Genomic DNA, 18,172 nt, shown 5'->3' on the forward strand with positions numbered 1-18,172 from the left:
TACTTGTCGTTTAATTTGTGAATAGTTTTTAACCCAACTGTTTATGTCTGGGAGTACTTAGACCGCAGTTGTACTAATGTATTACTCGGATAATCATGAAAAATCGGGTATACTACCGATTTCTGTTCCAGCCCACTAAAACCTTTTTCAGGTAAGCCAGGTAAATGGAATTGACCTACGTTCCGGATTAGTTTTATACCAAAATGGAACGCAATGCACTAGCAGCTGCCTTCCTATGAACCGCATTTCTACATTTTGAACGGTTGACGAGGAAAACGGCAGCTGCTGTCCTCTAAGATTGATATTCTTTTAACAGAACTGTAGAACTGTAAAAGGATTTTCGTCAAATATAACGTTTAAAAGGACATATCGAAGCATATCCGAGAAAGTATCGTATGTGGAAAAATCAAATTTTACAGGATAAGCTTTTTTCTCATTTAATCTCTTAGGAGGCACTATAGAAAAGACAAAATTGGAACTTCATTTTTATCGGAACTATAGGGCTTTCAGTTATAATATTTCACAGGGTGGTGAGACATTAGATGCCTAACAATTTTGCATTAAAATCTCAATTTCGAAAAAAAGCGACATACGATACTTTCGCGGAAATGCATCGATATGTATGTACATATGTATGTATGTATATGTATTTAAATCACTTATCATGGGAATTATTAGTTTAATAAGTAAGAGAAATAAGGAGAAAAATAAATGTAGGCAGTTTTCAAAAAACAAGAAAAGAAGCCAACAACTGCTCGCGAAGTTTGTATACCCCTTGCAGTTTGTAGTTGGATCATTAAGAATCGATTCGATTGGGTCAAATGAGAAGGAAAACGAACAGAATACACAAAGTATTTATATTCATACATACATACATATGCATATACAATATAGAAATTTGTGTTTGATAAAATTTCAAAAAAATATTTTTTTAAATCGTATAAAATAACTATATTTTGGGTTAGAAATATGTATTAAAATATAAAGTATAAATATGAATGAAAAACGAAGTAATAGGAAGTTTAAATACATTTACCTATACTTACTTACTTACTGTTTTACAGTTAAAGTTTTGCATTCGCAGCTATGTACATATATTAGGAAAACAACACCAAGTTCTTAAAAAACTTGCTTCATTGCTTTTTATATTGTTCTAAAAAATAAATTTTAATTATAAAATGTCACAAAAGTATTTGTTTTTTGTTTCGGCGTTAAATATTCTTTTTTTGTTGTATGTACATATGTATATAAATATTAAGTGTTAATAAGGGACATTGATTAAGCAAAGCTGTTTTTAAAAAGAAGTCTGCATAAATTCTTAGATATTCAATATTTTACAATATGTACACATGTATGTACATATGTACATATGTATATTGAAGTATATAAAAACTGCATTATTTAAATTCTATGTAGATATTAGAAGTACTTTAACATTCTCATTCAGGAGGACAAGCTGACGCTCTCATTTATAAATACTAGAATATTAATTAATGCACATCGGTATGTAAATATGTATGTATGTATATATATATATATGAAGAAAACAGTAAACTTTCTTTAAAATCTTTGTTTTTAATGTACATACATACATACGTGGCTCACAACTTATTTCTGACAAACTATACGAGAAATTAAAAAAAAATTTAATTGCAGTTATGTTAGGAAGGATTAAAGCGTTTATTAAAGCCCTTAATTATTTTTCAATTTTACTGGATAACGCTGAAAACTAAAAACTAAAAATATTGTTTATTTTTATGTCACAGCTTATTTCGTGGAAGTTTATCTTAAATATACATAACCAACTCTTCTGAGGTCTCCTTTGGAATCTTGGCCCATTCTTCCAAGGGGGTGTTTGTGACCATATTTATTAGATATCGACCTTTTGCAGGTGGCCAGATCCAAAATTGCCCACAAATTATAAATGACGTAATGGTCTGGGACTGGTTAATCGGATTCACCACTTGGGGGCAGTTCCAGATCAACCTGGTCTGCACAGGAGTCGATTTGTGCTTTGGCTCCTTGTCATGGTCAAAAACTCCACTTTAGGCCCAATATATCGGCGCTCTGAAGCAAGTTATCCCTAAAGTTTTCTATTCACATTTCCCTCGATGAAGACCAGGTTTCCAACACCGGATGCTGCCATGTATTTAAGTTTACACGAAATAAGCTATGAGCCACTGTACTTAGTCATATTAAGAAGTGTTCCAATTGATCAACATTGATCTAGCCTATTCTAAAATATATTTCGAAATATTCAAATGAAAATGCATTATTTTGGTGAAACAGCGGCTTTTGCTTTGTATAATCACTCGATGAATGCAAGAGTATAAATAATATTTTTATATGTTTTACTAATTTACCTAAAAGTATGTAAAAAGCAACATAAAATTGATTGCATTAAAATCTTGCATCACGTTTCGCAGAAATCAGTGCTTAAACACTTTTTTTTGAAAAAGTGATTTCTGTACGGTCGCGTGCCTTACATTTTTGTAACTATCTTGAAAACGAACAATTGCCAAAATTGATCTTAGCACAAATTATACATAGTGCTAACCAAGAACTATAAGTTTAAAATTTTACTAAATTACACATTGCATCACATTACATTATAAAAAAAATTTTTTTGTAAGGTTTTACATATTAATTAAAAATATGGAAAAAAAATAATCCATTAAACTTTTACTTAGTTTCTTAACATACGACAAGAAAGGAAACTAAGTATAAGCATAACTAAGCACGCCGAAGTTTGAATACCCTTACAGTTTGCAATTGGATCAAAGAGAATCGAGCCCTTCTAGTTAAAATTATAGAAAAAATAAAAGGAAATATATAAAAGTTGTATATTTATACATAGCAGATAATAATCTGGTTTTTATATTTATATTATAAATTTAAATGCTGAAAACCACACACAAAACAGAGTTTCATTACATTTTACCTATACTTATTATGTTTACAGTTTGACAGTTACAGTTTTACATTTCCAGCTTTACATTTTCTCTACATCTACCGATCGTTTCTATGGCAGCTATGTACATATATGATATAGTTGTCCGATTTTCCAAAACTTTGAAATAATACTATATCTTAAAAATGATAAAAATATGTTGAAAAACAGCCAAGGTATAATTTGTTTTTTCTAAAAATTTGTCGATTATTTGTATGGCAGCTATATGATATAGTCGTCCGATCCGGTCCGTTCCGACATATATAGCAGTGAAAGTATTCAGAAGACTATATGGAAAGTTTCATTCAAATAGGTTTACAACATAGGGACTACTTTGCATAGAAACCGACAGGTGGACAGATACACAGACGGACATGGCTAGATCGACTCGGCTTTTGATGCTGATCAAGAATATATATATGTACTTTATAGGGCCGGAAAGGTCTCCCTTACTGCGTTGAAAACTTCTGACTGAAATTATAATACCCTGCAAGGGTATAAATATGCGATTGAAGTCAGTGTATTTTTCTCAATTTTTGACGTCCGTTGTTACCCTTCTAATTTTAAGAACAAATAGTTATCAACTAATACGGATATTTAATGAAACAACAAGTCCCCTGCATTTGCTTTACATCTGCACACGCAGACGTACATATGTACATGTGTACATAGACCACACTTAGCAGCTGCACATGTTTCATTGCCACTCAAGGCCAGCTGCAGCCTTCGACTTGCCTATTCCTCTCCCCCTCCTTTTTTCGCCGTTCAAATGCCATTAATGTTTCTGTCTAATTAACTTTATGCGCTTGCGGCTATATTTGAGTGATTATGCATAGGCTAAATGCCCTTACCGTTATCAAGCTGGCCAGCTGTACCGTTATCAGTGAAGCACCCGCTCTCACACATGCGCAATAAAGAGCTTTTCTGCTCTCCAAGACGTTAAGCTCTCTCATTTCAAAAGAGTGAGAGCGTTCGACACAACGGAAGTCCTTGGTCCTGCTGGGGCTTGTTGACTGTCGAAAATTTTCACTTAACAATCAGTCAAGTTTATCGGGCGCCTTAGTTTAGTCGAAAGAAATCGCGCGGCGGGTCAGTTCGACAGCAAAAATACTGTTCAGCAGAAAAAACGGAACACATTGAAGAATATAACCTATTTTGGGAAAAGTATGTTTTAGAATTTCCAAGTTTAACGATTGAGGGAGTAACAGAGCAATATTAGCAGACGGAAAAAGAACGACTGTACACACTTAACGGTTATCATAAGCCCCGAAAAATAATAGAGAGAGCGGATAGCCCAGTAGCCATTTATCTCAGGTCAAAGGAGTTGTCAACGATTTGTGGATTCAAAGTAAAATCGAAACCGCGCATGCAGTGCAATAATGTGTGTACCCACACCCGTACGCGACTATACAAACAAAATCAGGACGCATTAAAACGAACCTTGAGCAATTCAACCTTTCCAACACAATCAAATTTATACTCTACGCATACCAAGCTAAGAAGGATTTATCGAGGGGAGAAGTAGGGAGCTACTCTGCGTTATGTTACACCGTCCATCGTCAGTCGAATATTCGGCAATGAAGAAGTCCCAGTCAAAGGACGAGGAAGCAGTTGCGGAAGCGAAGCGAGGAAGGGTGAACTAAAATGCCACCTAGAGAGCGAAGACAGAAAGACAGAAAAGAGAGTGTGTGTGTGTGTTAGAGAGAAAAAGCAAGAGAATGAGAACGAAGAGATTTACCGTGGTCTGTGCAGGTGTCAAATGTGGCAGAAAGTCTACATAATTTATTCATAATAACTGGGGCGGGGGCCTTTTTATTTGGTTACAAACAATTTTTCAAAATTAGCATTCAACAGAAATTTTTATGTTATGTTTCAAGAATGTCCAAATAGGTGAATAAGCGTACAGAATCTTGATTTAAGAAACATCTAGTCGATTAAAAACAATTTCTTATAAAATAAGGATTATAAGGATATTTTTTTATGGGCCTTCAATTTGTGAAACAGCTATTTAAAACGAAAATAAAATACAAAAATCTGCCATATTTGGTGCGATATAGTACTTTTTTTTTTTTAAGTCTTTCTTATCTTTTTTGTAAGGGCAATTCATACGTTTGACCTTGTTCCTAGAAATTTTTGTATAGATTAGCTGTGACCATCTTTATATATTTTTTATGTCGATAAGAATGCAAAAATTAAATTAATTTAAATTGGGTTTGAGTATCAAGCCAGTGTGCGCCGCACACTTACACTCACCCACACGTGCAGGCTTTCTTACGGCTGTCGCGCAAGGACGCTTCCGCCTTTGCCTCTCGCTTTCCACACAACCATACAGTTTTTCCTGAAGGGAGGAGGAGGACAGCACGTTAAGTCTCAAATTTACCGTTAACGCGATTTTTTACTTTTTTCTGCTGGCGCTGGCTCCTTGTGTTTGAGTTTGTGCTTCGCATTCCTTCTATTTACCAAAGCGACTTCTCTCAGTTTCCAGGACCCCGACATTATAAATAAATAAGGCAAGGAAATGGTTTTGCTTCATTCATAAACCAGAGACAGCCCGGAGGAGGGTCGACGATCAACGAATAATTAAACGGATTCCTGAGGAACCTCAGGAACTTCTTGCAGCATGCCAGAGGAGAAGGATGGCAATGTGGACAACGGTCAGGCGATGGCCAAATCAAAACAACGCCAAAAGACTCCACCAGCCCGCCGGCGGCAAAACGACAGCGATGTGGTTGCTGGCGGCGTTGGAATAACCGGCGGTGGAGTTGTCATCCTACCACAACATGTGCTCAATGAACTTTACCACAATTACTCGATTAAGCAGCGAAGAAGCGGTCTAAAGTGGTTCCTCTTTGCTGCCGTTCTATTTAACATATGGACTATCGCAATACCCTGGGATCAGGCGGTGCCCACAAGAGGTAAGTGGATATTCATCATCAATGAGTATACAGAGCTGTAAAAACTTATGGGAGATGGATGTGCCATGTACAATTTGTTTATAAATAATGAAAGGAAAAAATGTGCTGAGTGTGATTATAAATTAAACACAATTGGAACAGACATTAATAAAAACTTTACAGAAAAATTGAAGTTCCCTTGTGCAAAATTTTTTTCCAGTGTTCTTTAGAGTTAAATTATAAATAACAAGAAAGGAAGCTAACTTCGACACACCGAAGTTTGTATACCCTTGCAGACTGGTTTTGATGTTTATATTATAAATTTAAATGCTGAAAACACTCACAAAGCAGAGTTTCATTACATTTTACCTATACTTATTATGTTTACAGTTTGACAGTTACAGTTTTACATTCCCAGCTTTACATATTCTAAACATTTACCGATCGTTTATATGGCAGCTATATGATATAGTTGTCCGATTTTCATAAAATTTTTACCAAAATTCTGAAATAATAAAAAAAGCTTATATCTAAAAGTAGATAAGAATATGTTGAAAAACAACGAAGTTATAATTATTTTCCTATTCATTTTCCGATCGTTCCTATGGCAGCTATAAGATATACAGGCCTGCTCCGGTAATCGTAAAATTTTTTCGATTTCGTTTTGGGCGAAAACGAACCGTTTTCGTTTTTAGCTGCTCCGGTTTTCGGCAAATTTCTGCTATCGGATGTTTCGTTTTCTCATCGTTTCTCACTGCTCAAGCAGCTAACTTGTATTGTTGGTAATAAGCAAACAACGTAAAGTACTGCCTATTATATTTACAATTGCCCTTTTTCTAAGCCAGAAAAAGGCAAAAAATGGTAGAATTAAGCAAATCCAGGCACCTAAAATGCTGCCACACTTTTCACAGTTTTAATTCCGGTGGTCTCAAATAATTATTTGGTTAATTTGGACCATTTAAGTAATCACATTAAATAGCATTATTTATAAACAACCATTTTGGCGGTCCTTTAAAGTTATTAATGTATTCATTTATATTTTATAAGTATTTTTAACTGAATGTTTCGTTCCACCAACAATATGGCAACCTTGGCGATAACTTTTTGCGGTGAACTTATCGACCTATCGCCAAACCGAGAAAACTGGCTGAACACGGCAAAAATTTTGTTGTCAAATCTGAGGTGGGGTCAGAAATAAATTTTTTATAAAATAACTACCTGCCAGAATGATCTTATGGTGTTGTGGAATAAACATCAATAGACCACTGAGTAAACTATGTTTTTCCTTTTGTAAATAAGATCTGATTTCATATAAAAAAAGCCATTTACTTTTTATTCCGGCCAGAAAAAGGTGCCCGTTTTTCAAATCGAAAAAATCTTTCGATTTCGATTACCGGAGCACCAATTTCTCGTTTTCAAAAACGAAAACGAAAAATTCTTGCCGTTTTCGATTACCGGAGCAGGCCTGATAGTCGTCCGATTTTCATAAAATTTTTACCAAAATTCTGGATAAATATAAAATGGCTGTATCTCAAAAATGATGCAAAAATATTGAAAAACAGCCAAGTTATAATTTTTTTTTTCTAAAAATTTATCGAACATTTGTATGGGAGCTATATGATATAGTCATCCGATCCGGCCCGTTCCGACATATATAGCAGTGAGAGTATATAGAAGACTCTATGCAAGGTATATACAACTGTAGCCGTCAAAAGTAAAATGTTATGAAACTCTGTTATGTATGTGTTTTCAGTAATTAAATTTTTAATATAAATATCCAAACCAATCTGCAAGGGTATACAAACTTCGGCGTGCCGAAGTTAGCTTCCTTTCTTGTTTATTATACCCTTGCAGGGTATTATAATTTCAGTCAGAAGTTTGCAACGCAGTGAAGGAGACGTTTCCGACCCTATAAAGTATATATCTTCTTGATCAGCATCAACAGCAGAGTCGATCTAGCAATGTTCGTCTGTCCGTCCATATGTTCGTCCGTCCATTTCTACGCCAGCTAGTCCCTCAATTTTAAAGCTATCTGAATACTCTCCATGCTATATATGTCGAAAGGGGCCGGATCGGACGACTATATCATATAGCTGCCATACAAATTACTAAAAAAAATAATTTGTTTTTAACGTATTTTCATCATTTTTGAGATATGGCCATTATTTATCTTTTATCTTTTTATATAATTTTTTTTTAAACTATTCAACTTTTTTTTTTAATTTTATCAAAACCAGTTCCATTTAGTCGCCAAGGGAATACCCTGATTGACTATGTTGACCTGACAGTTATCCTAATTATTATATTTTTTTGAGTGGGAATTGTGTTTAAAACAAAACTGCTATTTCCTCATGATATGTATATGGGTAAATTGGAATAATATTTTTAAAAATTAAATAAATAAATTGTCTATGGCATGACACCAAGGTAAAATGTATTATCAAAACACGCCTCTACTAGAAAGTGTGTGTATCAAGCACCAACCTAATGTTTCTGTTCTTTTTACCTCGTTTTAGTGGTCAACTGCTGCATGCTTGTTGCGTATTTAGCTTTAACGGCTCTTCTGCACATTGGACGACGGTCTGAACAACCGGCATTGAAGCGCTTCCATCAGATACTCCTGACGATTGTACCTCGAGCACTGTGGCTTCTTAGCGTTCTTCATTTTTCTGCCTATGTGATTCTCCAACCTAGCTTTTCTCCAAGGTTAGTGTAAAAAAAATGTTCCCCCTTATTCTAATCATACTATAGCGGAGTATTGAGAGTTAATTAGAAGAGCAAAAACCAAAGGAAAGCCACATGATATTTGGAAAAAATTCTGTAGTCTGTCTACCATTTTCGGAATTTGGAAAACTTCAAGCTAGAAAACTGTGATTAATTTCTTTAATTAAAATTGTATATATTACTTGGTATTAATCAGTTTATAATTATTTTACTTATAGGGACGTTCTTGGATGGGCCATCTTGTTGAACTTTCTTGTATATGTCACGCTGCCATTGCCATTGATTTTTCTCGGCCTGTCAATTGGGTGCTCGACGTATTTTATTTCTCTTACTCTGCCAGTGGGCTACTCCCGTTCGGATCCGTTGCTCTCCAATCAGTTGGCGGCGAACGCGGTGTTAATTGCCACTGCAGCACTGATTGGGCTCTTGTACTACTTTATGGGGGAGGCGAAACAGAAGCGAGCTTTCCTCGAAGCCAAAAAGAGTCTTGAAGTAAAAATGGTGATCGAGGAACAATCAGCCGAACAGGTGAGCGCCATGAATAAAAAAGACTTTTGGGGAGATTTTAATGCTTAAGACTTATCCTCATCAGGAGCGATTGCTGTTATCTGTACTGCCTAAGCATGTTGCCATCAAAATGCGAGAAGATTTGGGATCATCCAGTTCGGAGGCATTTAAAAAGATCTACATGAGCCGTCACGAGAATGTGAGGTGAGCTCCTTAAATTTAAATTAAATAAAATTGGTTTATTGCACCTTATATTCATATTTATGGTTAGTCCCTAAACTATAAATTATATTTCGTTGTATATATATCTTAAATACCTCTTCATTTTTATAAAATGCGAAAGGCAAGTGCCTCCGAATATATGTAGCAATAAATTCATATCCTAAGTGCCTTAAGGGTATCCTGAGAGAACATTGACAAAGTAGAAAGCCTTGCAGCAGACTATTCAGGAACTAGAGTAAGGCAAGCTAGTTTAAAAACACTCTCTTCAGTTTTGTTGTGGAAAAATCATACCGGGTAATCTTACCTATACATATTTAACAGTTCCGAAGCAATCCTGTTTTGCTTGGCGGGCCCCCTGGGTTGCTACGGCAATGATATTTAATGTAATGATATAATCAGTCTATAAAATTTGAATTGATTGAAAATTTAGGAATCCTTAGGACTAAGCGATGGTTGCTATTCGGGTCGCAAATATTTGTTATGCATAATGAAAACCTTTAATCAAAATTTAATGTTTCCTTGTTCCTCCACTAAATACTTCTAGGTGTTAATATGTCAATGAAACTCTTTTGGATCGCACTTGTTTAATTATTAAATACTCGAACCTCTCAACTTTTTTATGCAACCCAAGCATTCTTTATGCGGATATTGTGGGCTTTACTGCCATCTCCTCGACGTACAGCGCTCAAGATTTGGTTAAAATGCTTAACGAGCTTTTCGCACGCTTCGATAGGCTCGCCGAGGTAATATTTTCTCATTCTCAATTGTTTGTAGGTTTCTCTTTGCTGTTTTTGGTTGGTCTTATTTCAGCTGTTTATATACGTATGTACATATAAAAAAGTATATGGGATGACTATGATTTCTCAGATATGAAATCTAGAATAGGTTATTTCAATTTAAAAATTATACGCCTTATGAAGTCTTTAAATATGTCCCTTTGTTTGTATATTACTCAACACACTAGCCTTGTTTCAATCATAGATAGTATGTGTACATATGTATGTGTAAGTGTATGATCGGGACCACGATCATCACATTCTGATATTAGAGATACATTAGGAATCTTAGTTAATTGCAATTTAAGAAATCAAACATAAAGAAATAATTTTCGATAGCTGTGCTTCTTTTGAAATTTCAAACATATCGAAATGAAGTAGCTTTTTGTTTAACTTAAAGGTACTACAACTTAGTATTATGTCCTTTTAACACGGTACTCAGTTCATTTATCTATCTGTCGTGTTTTTTTCTTGATATTTTTATTTTGCCAAGGGTGAGCTTCAGGCTCAAAAGTTATGTCCAGTCATGCGAATATAATTTTTCAAGTTGATTTTTCCAACAATCGAATTTTTGCTTTTATTTTGAGTGCGCGGAGGTTAGGGGGGTGATTGTTGTTTATTTTCGGCCTCAGTTAATTTGACTAGAACTTCGTTTGACCTGGGGTTATGGGACATATCCAAAATGTGTGTGTTGGGTATATTTGTATCCCTTTATTGATTTTTGTGAAAACGTTTTCAGTTCTTGTTGTAGCTAGGAGGGTCTGAACACCGTGAGTGTTATAAGGTAGGCGCCTTCTTCCAGTTGAGTATCAGAAGAAAGACTTGGTAAGACAATTTTAAAATGTTAAGCGAAAAAAATTGTAAAATTACTGATTATTTAGCGGTCAATTCGGGTGACTATTTGTTTGTTTTTAGAGCTACTGACAATTCAATTTGCCTTACTAAAGACATGTATCTTTCCCTAGAAATATCAACAATTGCGTATTAAAATTCTTGGAGATTGCTATTATTGCATTAGCGGTGCCCCCGACGAGCGACCGGATCACGCCGTTATGTGCGTGCACATGGGACTATCTATGGTGAAGGCCATCAAGTGAGTAGCAGCTGAAGCCATCTCTCTGGAGAAATGGGGGAAAAGGGGGATACAAGTGCGACAGTCGACAGTCAACAGTCGACGCCAAATCAACGTTGGTTCAATTAACAATAATTGCACTTAACCACGCGCGCTCCTTTCGCTCCTTTTCCCAGGCGTACTTCTGGGCACACAACTAACCGCTTACCATTTATTTACCTGGCCTTGTTGCGTGTCACTCTCTCTTTCGCTTCGTGTTTTGCAGATATGTGCAGCAGAAGGCCAACTCACCTGTTGATATGCGGGTGGGCATACACACGGGAGCAGTGTTAGCCGGCATTCTCGGCCAGCGGCAATGGCAATTTGACGTTTACTCCAAGGACGTTGAGTTGGCTAATAAAATGGAATCGAGCGGAAAGGCTGGGTGAGTTAAGTTGGTTGTAGCTATAGCGGTAACGAAACCCCCAACTCTCAACACCCACTGTTGCATAATTAAAATCGGTCAGCGTCAGTTGTCGTCGCTTATTACAATTTGGCTTTGTCACTTTGCCATGCAAATTTATGTGTTTTGTGGTTGCGGTCCTCCAGCTCTGTTCTTGGTTAGACCTCCTGTTTCCCACTCTAGCACAGTCTGTTTGGTCGTTCTTGTTTAATTTATTCCCTATAATCTGCTTTCAGACGTGTTCACATTTCGGACAAAACGTTGGCCTTCCTTAACGGAGAGTTCGAGGTGGAGCCAGCCTTTGGGGAAAAGCGGGAAGAGCTGTTGCGCATTGCTGGTCTAAAGACGTATTTTATCACAAAGGTGGTTAAGCCGGTAAGTGCAGTGAATATCTAAAGATTTAGCTTAATCTGAGTTTATATGATACTAATTTTGTGGAGAATAACACATTTGCGATAATTATTACTAGGTTTCGTAGTGCAAAAATTAAAAAAACTACTACCACAATTTTAAAGTAACTAGTCCCTCAGTTAAAAAGCTATCTAGAGGAAAATTCCTTAAATGTCTTCTTTTCGACTGACTGAGATGTCTTCATAAATATAAATATCTATACCAGATGGTTAAACTTAAGTAAAAATGTTTAAACCCTGCAGGGTATTGTAATTTTAGTTAGAAGTTTGCAACGCAGGGAGTCTACAAAGTGTATATATATTCTTGATCAGCATCAACAGCCGAGCCGATCTAGCCATGTCCATTTACCCTCTCCTACGAAAACTAGTCCCATCAGTTTTTAAGCTATCCGAATTAATCTTTACAATTACTGACTATTCTCATTGCTATATATGTACATACATATGTCGGAATGGGCCAACTATATCATATAGCTGCCATACAACATATCTTTAATCTAGTTTGAAAATGTTCGTTTTATATTATTTAAGAATTTGAAATTTAATTTCATATACCTGCCATAGGAAAAATATATTTTCATTTCTTTTACCATTTTGTATTATTTAGAACTTCGGTTTTAATTTTATGAAAACCGGACGACTATGTTATATAGTTAGCATAGGAACGATCGGCAGTTGTAGAGAAAAATGTAAAGTTGTGAATGCAAAACTGTAACTGTAAACCTGTAAAAAATATATAATCGAATTGAAAACTGTTGGGGTATGTAAACTTCGGCGTGCCGAAGTTAGAAATAATATAGAATAATATTCCAGCCACTTAAAATCCTTTTCCAGTTTGCTTCACCATGTGCCAAGAAAATCAACGAAATCCGAACAGAAAACTCCCATACCAGCATTAACGATTTGGTAAACGAAGAAGACGATGACAACGATGCCTCTTTAGATGATGAGGAGCTCCTAGCGCAAAAAGTCATAACCAACGGCCAACAATCAGCTGTGGCTGAAGATGAGGAGGAGCAAGTGAAACTGGAAAACTTTAAGCAACGATTGAAAGACGAACTCGTAACACGGGATGGACATGAGTAAGTAACTCGGTTATTGATATATCTTCTAGCCATAACTCCTTATGATCTCTATTTACATTTGCTTTATATCTTATCCAAAGGAATCTTACGAAAGACACAAACATTTTCCTGCGCTTTAAAAACCCGCAACTGGAGCAGTGTTACGCTGTTTACAGGGAGCCCTACAGTTCCCTTCCTCTCCTAGCAGCTCTCCTAGTGCAGTGCATTGACGTATTGTACTCGTACCTGGTGCTTCCTCGATCCACCCTACACTTCATCAACATCGCGGCACCATTAGTTCCGATCGCCATGCTAGTGGTTATCAGTATCGCCGAAAGTTTTAGCGGCATGTTGCCTAAGTTCTTCGTGGATGTGAGCAAACGGTTCAATGACATAACATTCGTCCGCGAGTTGGCTGCCATAATTATAGCACTCACCATTGGACTCAGCAATGTCATCGACATGGTAAGTTGGTGATCCTGATCAGAACGATTCCCAGAAAGATTCTCCAAAGGGCTCCATCTTTCATCCGGATATAGATAGAGATATTATTCTGTTTTTTCTATATCAAAATATGTTTTTAACTGTTTTTTAATTAGTCTTTTAAGATTAATTTTCTGTATTTTCGTTTTTGTAGTTCTTTTTCGTAACTTTTGTGCGCACGGAGCATATAGTAAGTGAGAGCGAATTCAATGCTACCGGCGGCTTGGAGGGCGAGGTGGAGGAAGACGACGGTGTGGTCACCGCCGAGCACCTGCTGCCCGAATCGTTTGTGGAGCAAATGCGCGAGGCGGTGCCCACGGAGCGCATCCTATATCCGTCCTACCTGAGTAATTTCGGAATACTTATATTGATTGCGATCGCTGTAATTGCTCAACTCACCCATCTTACAAAGATACTTCTCTTGTTGTCTATTGCCGGTGAGTTCGTGTCAAATCTGCGAGTAATGCATTCGAATATAACGATAACTAAAATGCTATTTTTCATTTTCTAAAACAGCTCTGCATTGCTACTTTAATATATTCATTATGCAAGATTTTTATGCCGTGGAGGATGATTTAGCACATCAACCGTAAGTAAAATAAATAAATTAATACAATATTAGTTCATATCATTTTTGTGACCTTTATTATATGTATTTCTTCTCTTCTCAACCTCCCAAGTATAATATCTACACGATTTTGCGCTTCAGGACTTTTGTTGGTTGCTGCCCTGGCGTTGAGCACTTTGGCCAGACATGTGAGCGATAATAAATTAACAAAGATAAGATATCATTTGTAATTACATTTTATTGAAATAATATGTGTAGATGGATCACGAGGATCGGGTCATTTTCAAATGGAAAACCGAGGTTGCCGAGCAAAAGGAGACCGCCAACGATATGAGGCAGCGGAACGAGGCTCTGGTCTACAATGTATTACCTGTTCATGTGGCCGAGCATTTCATGAAGAACACAAAGCGCTCCCACGATGATTTGTACTCGCAGAGTTACGCCGAGGTTGGAGTTTTATTCGCCAGTATGCCAAATTTTTCGGGTAATATATAGAGAAACTTTAATTTTAGGTTTACTTCTAAGCATTTCGATTTACAGATTTCTACTCGGAAGAAACCGTCAATAATCAGGGGCTGGAGTGTCTGCGTTTCCTCAACGAGGTGATATCTGATTTTGATGCGGTAAGGCGCCTATACTTCACGTACATGTTGAGATACATTTTAATATTACGTTGCTAAAACACATCTCATTCAGTTGCTGGAGCTGCCACAGTTCCAGGATATCATCAAAATCAAGACGATCGGCTCCACTTATATGGGCGCAAGTGGCATTAATCTGCAACGCAATCTGCGAAACGACGCTCCCATTACTGAGCGCTGGTCCCACCTGGCTGTATTGGTGGAGTTCGCGTTAGAACTGAAGCACGCCCTGCAGGGCATCAACGAACAGTCTTTCAATCATTTCGTCCTGAAGATGGGCATTAACCATGGCCCGATAACGGCGGGCGTTATTGGTGCTCGTAAGCCGCACTACGACATCTGGGGGAATACGGTAAACGTAGCATCGCGTATGGAGAGCACTGGCAAAGCGGGCGCCATTCAAGTCACCGAGGAGACATGCAACATTCTGCAGCAGTTTGGATACACCTTTTTGCAACGTGGTTTGGTGGCTGTCAAAGGAAAGGGACAACTGATGACCTACTATTTGCAGGTTAGTAATATTTCAAGCTAATACAATGACTGAGAGATTTTTTAACGAGTTTCCAAAGTGTATGTTTTACATTTGTAACATTGTAACCCTTTACATCATGTTTGTACTTGTTGCGTTTACGTACTTACACGTTTTGTGACTTATTTTTGGTAAATTGTGACTTGTTCTTATATTTTTTTATAAAAACTATGTTTACATAGTAACGGACAGATATAAGGATGGACATGGTTCTTTCTTGACGACGCTTCGCCCTTTTAAATTATAAAAACCCCTAAACCCGTAGTCTAATAAATTTCGGTTTAATGTACATTTTGATCCTATTATGAGACCTGTACTAAGCTTCTTTGATATGATATACTTGGGAGTTATTATTTATTAATATATTTCCACGTTATGGAACATTATTTTACACTTCCGAGCCTTGGGAAGACATGCGCTTAGGGCTTAAGGGCTGGGCGCACTACTGAAGCGTTCTTAAATTAAATTATAATTTAACAGTTTTGGTCCTAAAAAACTTGTGGATTGGGGAAATGCCCCCATAAAACAATCAAAAATTACTATCGGATCATTTTGGAAAGGAACTTAGGAGTCGGGGAGCAAGTTCTCCATAAAATATGCCATAATAATGACTCAATGCCAAGGTGCTACGGATCTCTTAATTCCATATATAATATGTTATTTAAGCTTTACTATTGCATATATAATCAATCGTATATATGCATAGATATACACTTCATATGTCGTTTTATTGGACCGGTATATCGAATGTTTTCCAGTAGTTAAATTGGTACTTAAATATTTATATTGTTTTCGTCTAATATGTAAGCTTCTAGTATCAAAATGCTGATCTTTCAAATATACAATATAAACATAATTTTTCTTCCAGGGTAAATCCCAGCCGAATGCAGAGCCAGAAGGAGCACCCCCATCCATTGAGTTACATGGACCTGAGGCATTGGCTCTAGACTCCACCGGCGAACTGGAGACCTCCGATATAAAGACGCCCCTACTGAAGATCAAAGCCCAGGAGCGGTCGGCGGAGACTGAAGGAATTGTTGCTCAGGAGCCGGAGAGCTTGAGAAATGGAAATGCCGGGCAAATGGGTGGCGAATCGCAGTCTTTGCTTTAATAGTTTGCCAAATTTAATTTTTCTATTTTGCCCTTGAGTCTGTTTGAGAGAGTGTGGACATAAAAAATAGTCTAAGCGTGAAAGCCTGTGTGACTGTGTTAGTGAGAAAAAAACGTTAACTGTTAAAAAGCTATTACTCTGGCTACATATTTGTTTTTGCATCAGTATTCGTGTGATATTCTATTTCAAGCAACATAAATTAAAACTATTTATCTTATAGATTTGCTTTCAAAAAGTTTGAAAACGGCGTACCTAAGAACAAGAAATGTATTTTACATTCATGTAGATACATTGGACAAACACAAGGTATTTTAAATTATCGTAAGTCTCTTTTTGTTTAAGAAAAATTGTTATCTCATTTTCCATAACTGTAATACATAAGTTACTTTCATTTACTACTAACTTATCGATGTGTAGTTGACTAGATCCCCGAAAACCACATTTTTCATCTCAATGTGTAATATATAAATATGCGCTTAAGCTACGCGAAAATACTTATAAAATACGTTAGGTCCTAAAAACATGGTTATATAGAGAACGTCAGTTGAGAATCCGAATCCCACCACAAAAAATGCAACCCACAAGTCAGTCCAAAAAGCGAACAACGCAAACGAACTTTATTGAATTAGTTAACGAAAAGAGCTAACAAATAGAAATAGTCGAGGCGACAGCCCTGCTTTCTTGGACGATGCTTAACAATATATACACCTTCATATATATATTTAGATATAAATAAGTGTAAACTAATTTAAATATTCCAACTACATAGCATTGCATGCTCATTAGAATTTCAACGAATTAGCAAAGAACAAACGAAGAACTTACTAACCAAGGATAACGAAATCATAACAAGAAGTAGACAATTACTTGATCCTTAATCGGTTCCGATGCGTTGGTCCTCTATCTGTCTCTCTTCCCTCCATAAATTTACTTCCTTCCGATGGCTAAAGCATGACAATCAAGACGAGAAAAACGGCTTCAATGATTGGGTTTGCTTCGAGAACGTCAAATTTCTATCCACTGGTTAACTAAAACACAAAACAACCAAAATAATTTAGAAACAACTTTATTTGATAGATTTAGGGAAACGCTTTAAATTTTGTCGATATTTGTTATTTGTTTTGTTTTTAAGCTATGGCCACAAGGAACGAAATATATTTCAGCATTTGCGATTATTTTTTCTTAGCACATAAGACAAATATAAGAGTAACAAAAATGGAAACTTAGCAAATTATAGCGAAATAAATAAATTAACATCTAAAGAAGTCTGTCTTTATTTCAACTCTAAGAAAAAAGTCACTTGAATGCTTTATGGATAAAAATAAAAAGAAACTGCTGCATTTTTAAATTTAAATAAAACCGCCATACAGAGCATGTCCAGACTCTGCTCATATGAGACGCAGTTATGAGTATACGCAACTTTGAAGTCGCAAAAAATGCAGGGTATTCCCTTGAAGACTGAGTTACGAAAAATATCGGCAATGAAAACAGCTGTTCCCATACCACTGAATATCGATTAATTATGCGATACATCGATTTCAATATTTAGAATCGATTTAATCGAAAAAGTTTTACGCGCAGCTTAAGCGTAACGTTATTTTATTTTATAATTTAATATATGCGATGCCATTTAAGGTGAAGAACATCAAGTTATTACTTGGTAATTATTTAAATACAAATATTGATAGATAAAATGTGTAGTTTAATAAAACTACAAGTGTGTGATAAATAAAAATATATAATTTTAAATATTTCCAATTTCGGTTTTAATCGATCTAT

At 36.2% G+C, this 18,172-nt stretch overlaps 1 protein-coding gene across 6 annotated transcripts in view; it reads left to right on the plus strand.

The window, feature by feature from the left end:
* Positions 1–17,658, plus strand: part of Ac3 (Adenylate cyclase 3) — a 29,374-nt gene extending 11,716 nt beyond the window's left edge. For 2 of the 6 annotated variants that reach the window (XM_070283742.1, XM_017176742.3), the window contains exons 3-19: positions 5,429–5,865; positions 8,361–8,550; positions 8,787–9,096; positions 9,161–9,279; positions 9,929–10,040; positions 11,039–11,166; positions 11,411–11,569; positions 11,824–11,962; positions 12,832–13,079; positions 13,163–13,526; positions 13,699–13,981; positions 14,061–14,133; positions 14,225–14,300; positions 14,371–14,596; positions 14,653–14,735; positions 14,809–15,264; positions 16,151–17,658. In XM_070283742.1, coding sequence (XP_070139843.1) covers positions 5,571–5,865; positions 8,361–8,550; positions 8,787–9,096; positions 9,161–9,279; positions 9,929–10,040; positions 11,039–11,166; positions 11,411–11,569; positions 11,824–11,962; positions 12,832–13,079; positions 13,163–13,526; positions 13,699–13,981; positions 14,061–14,133; positions 14,225–14,300; positions 14,371–14,596; positions 14,653–14,735; positions 14,809–15,264; positions 16,151–16,393 — 3,504 coding nt within the window. In that variant the 5' untranslated portion in view covers positions 5,429–5,570 and the 3' untranslated portion in view covers positions 16,394–17,658. Of the gene's footprint in view, positions 1–4,008; positions 4,115–5,428; positions 5,866–8,360; positions 8,551–8,786; positions 9,097–9,160; positions 9,280–9,928; positions 10,041–11,038; positions 11,167–11,410; positions 11,570–11,823; positions 11,963–12,831; positions 13,080–13,162; positions 13,527–13,698; positions 13,982–14,060; positions 14,134–14,224; positions 14,301–14,370; positions 14,597–14,652; positions 14,736–14,808; positions 15,265–16,150 lie in introns of those variants that run through there. The other 4 variants (XM_070283744.1, XM_070283743.1, XM_070283745.1 and 1 more) reach the window with 4 other exon arrangements.
* Positions 17,659–18,172: the final 514 nt, after the last annotated feature.

This window comes from Drosophila kikkawai, chromosome 2R, assembly GCF_030179895.1.
Source record: "Drosophila kikkawai strain 14028-0561.14 chromosome 2R, DkikHiC1v2, whole genome shotgun sequence".
Classification (NCBI taxonomy): Eukaryota; Metazoa; Arthropoda; class Insecta; order Diptera; family Drosophilidae; genus Drosophila; species Drosophila kikkawai.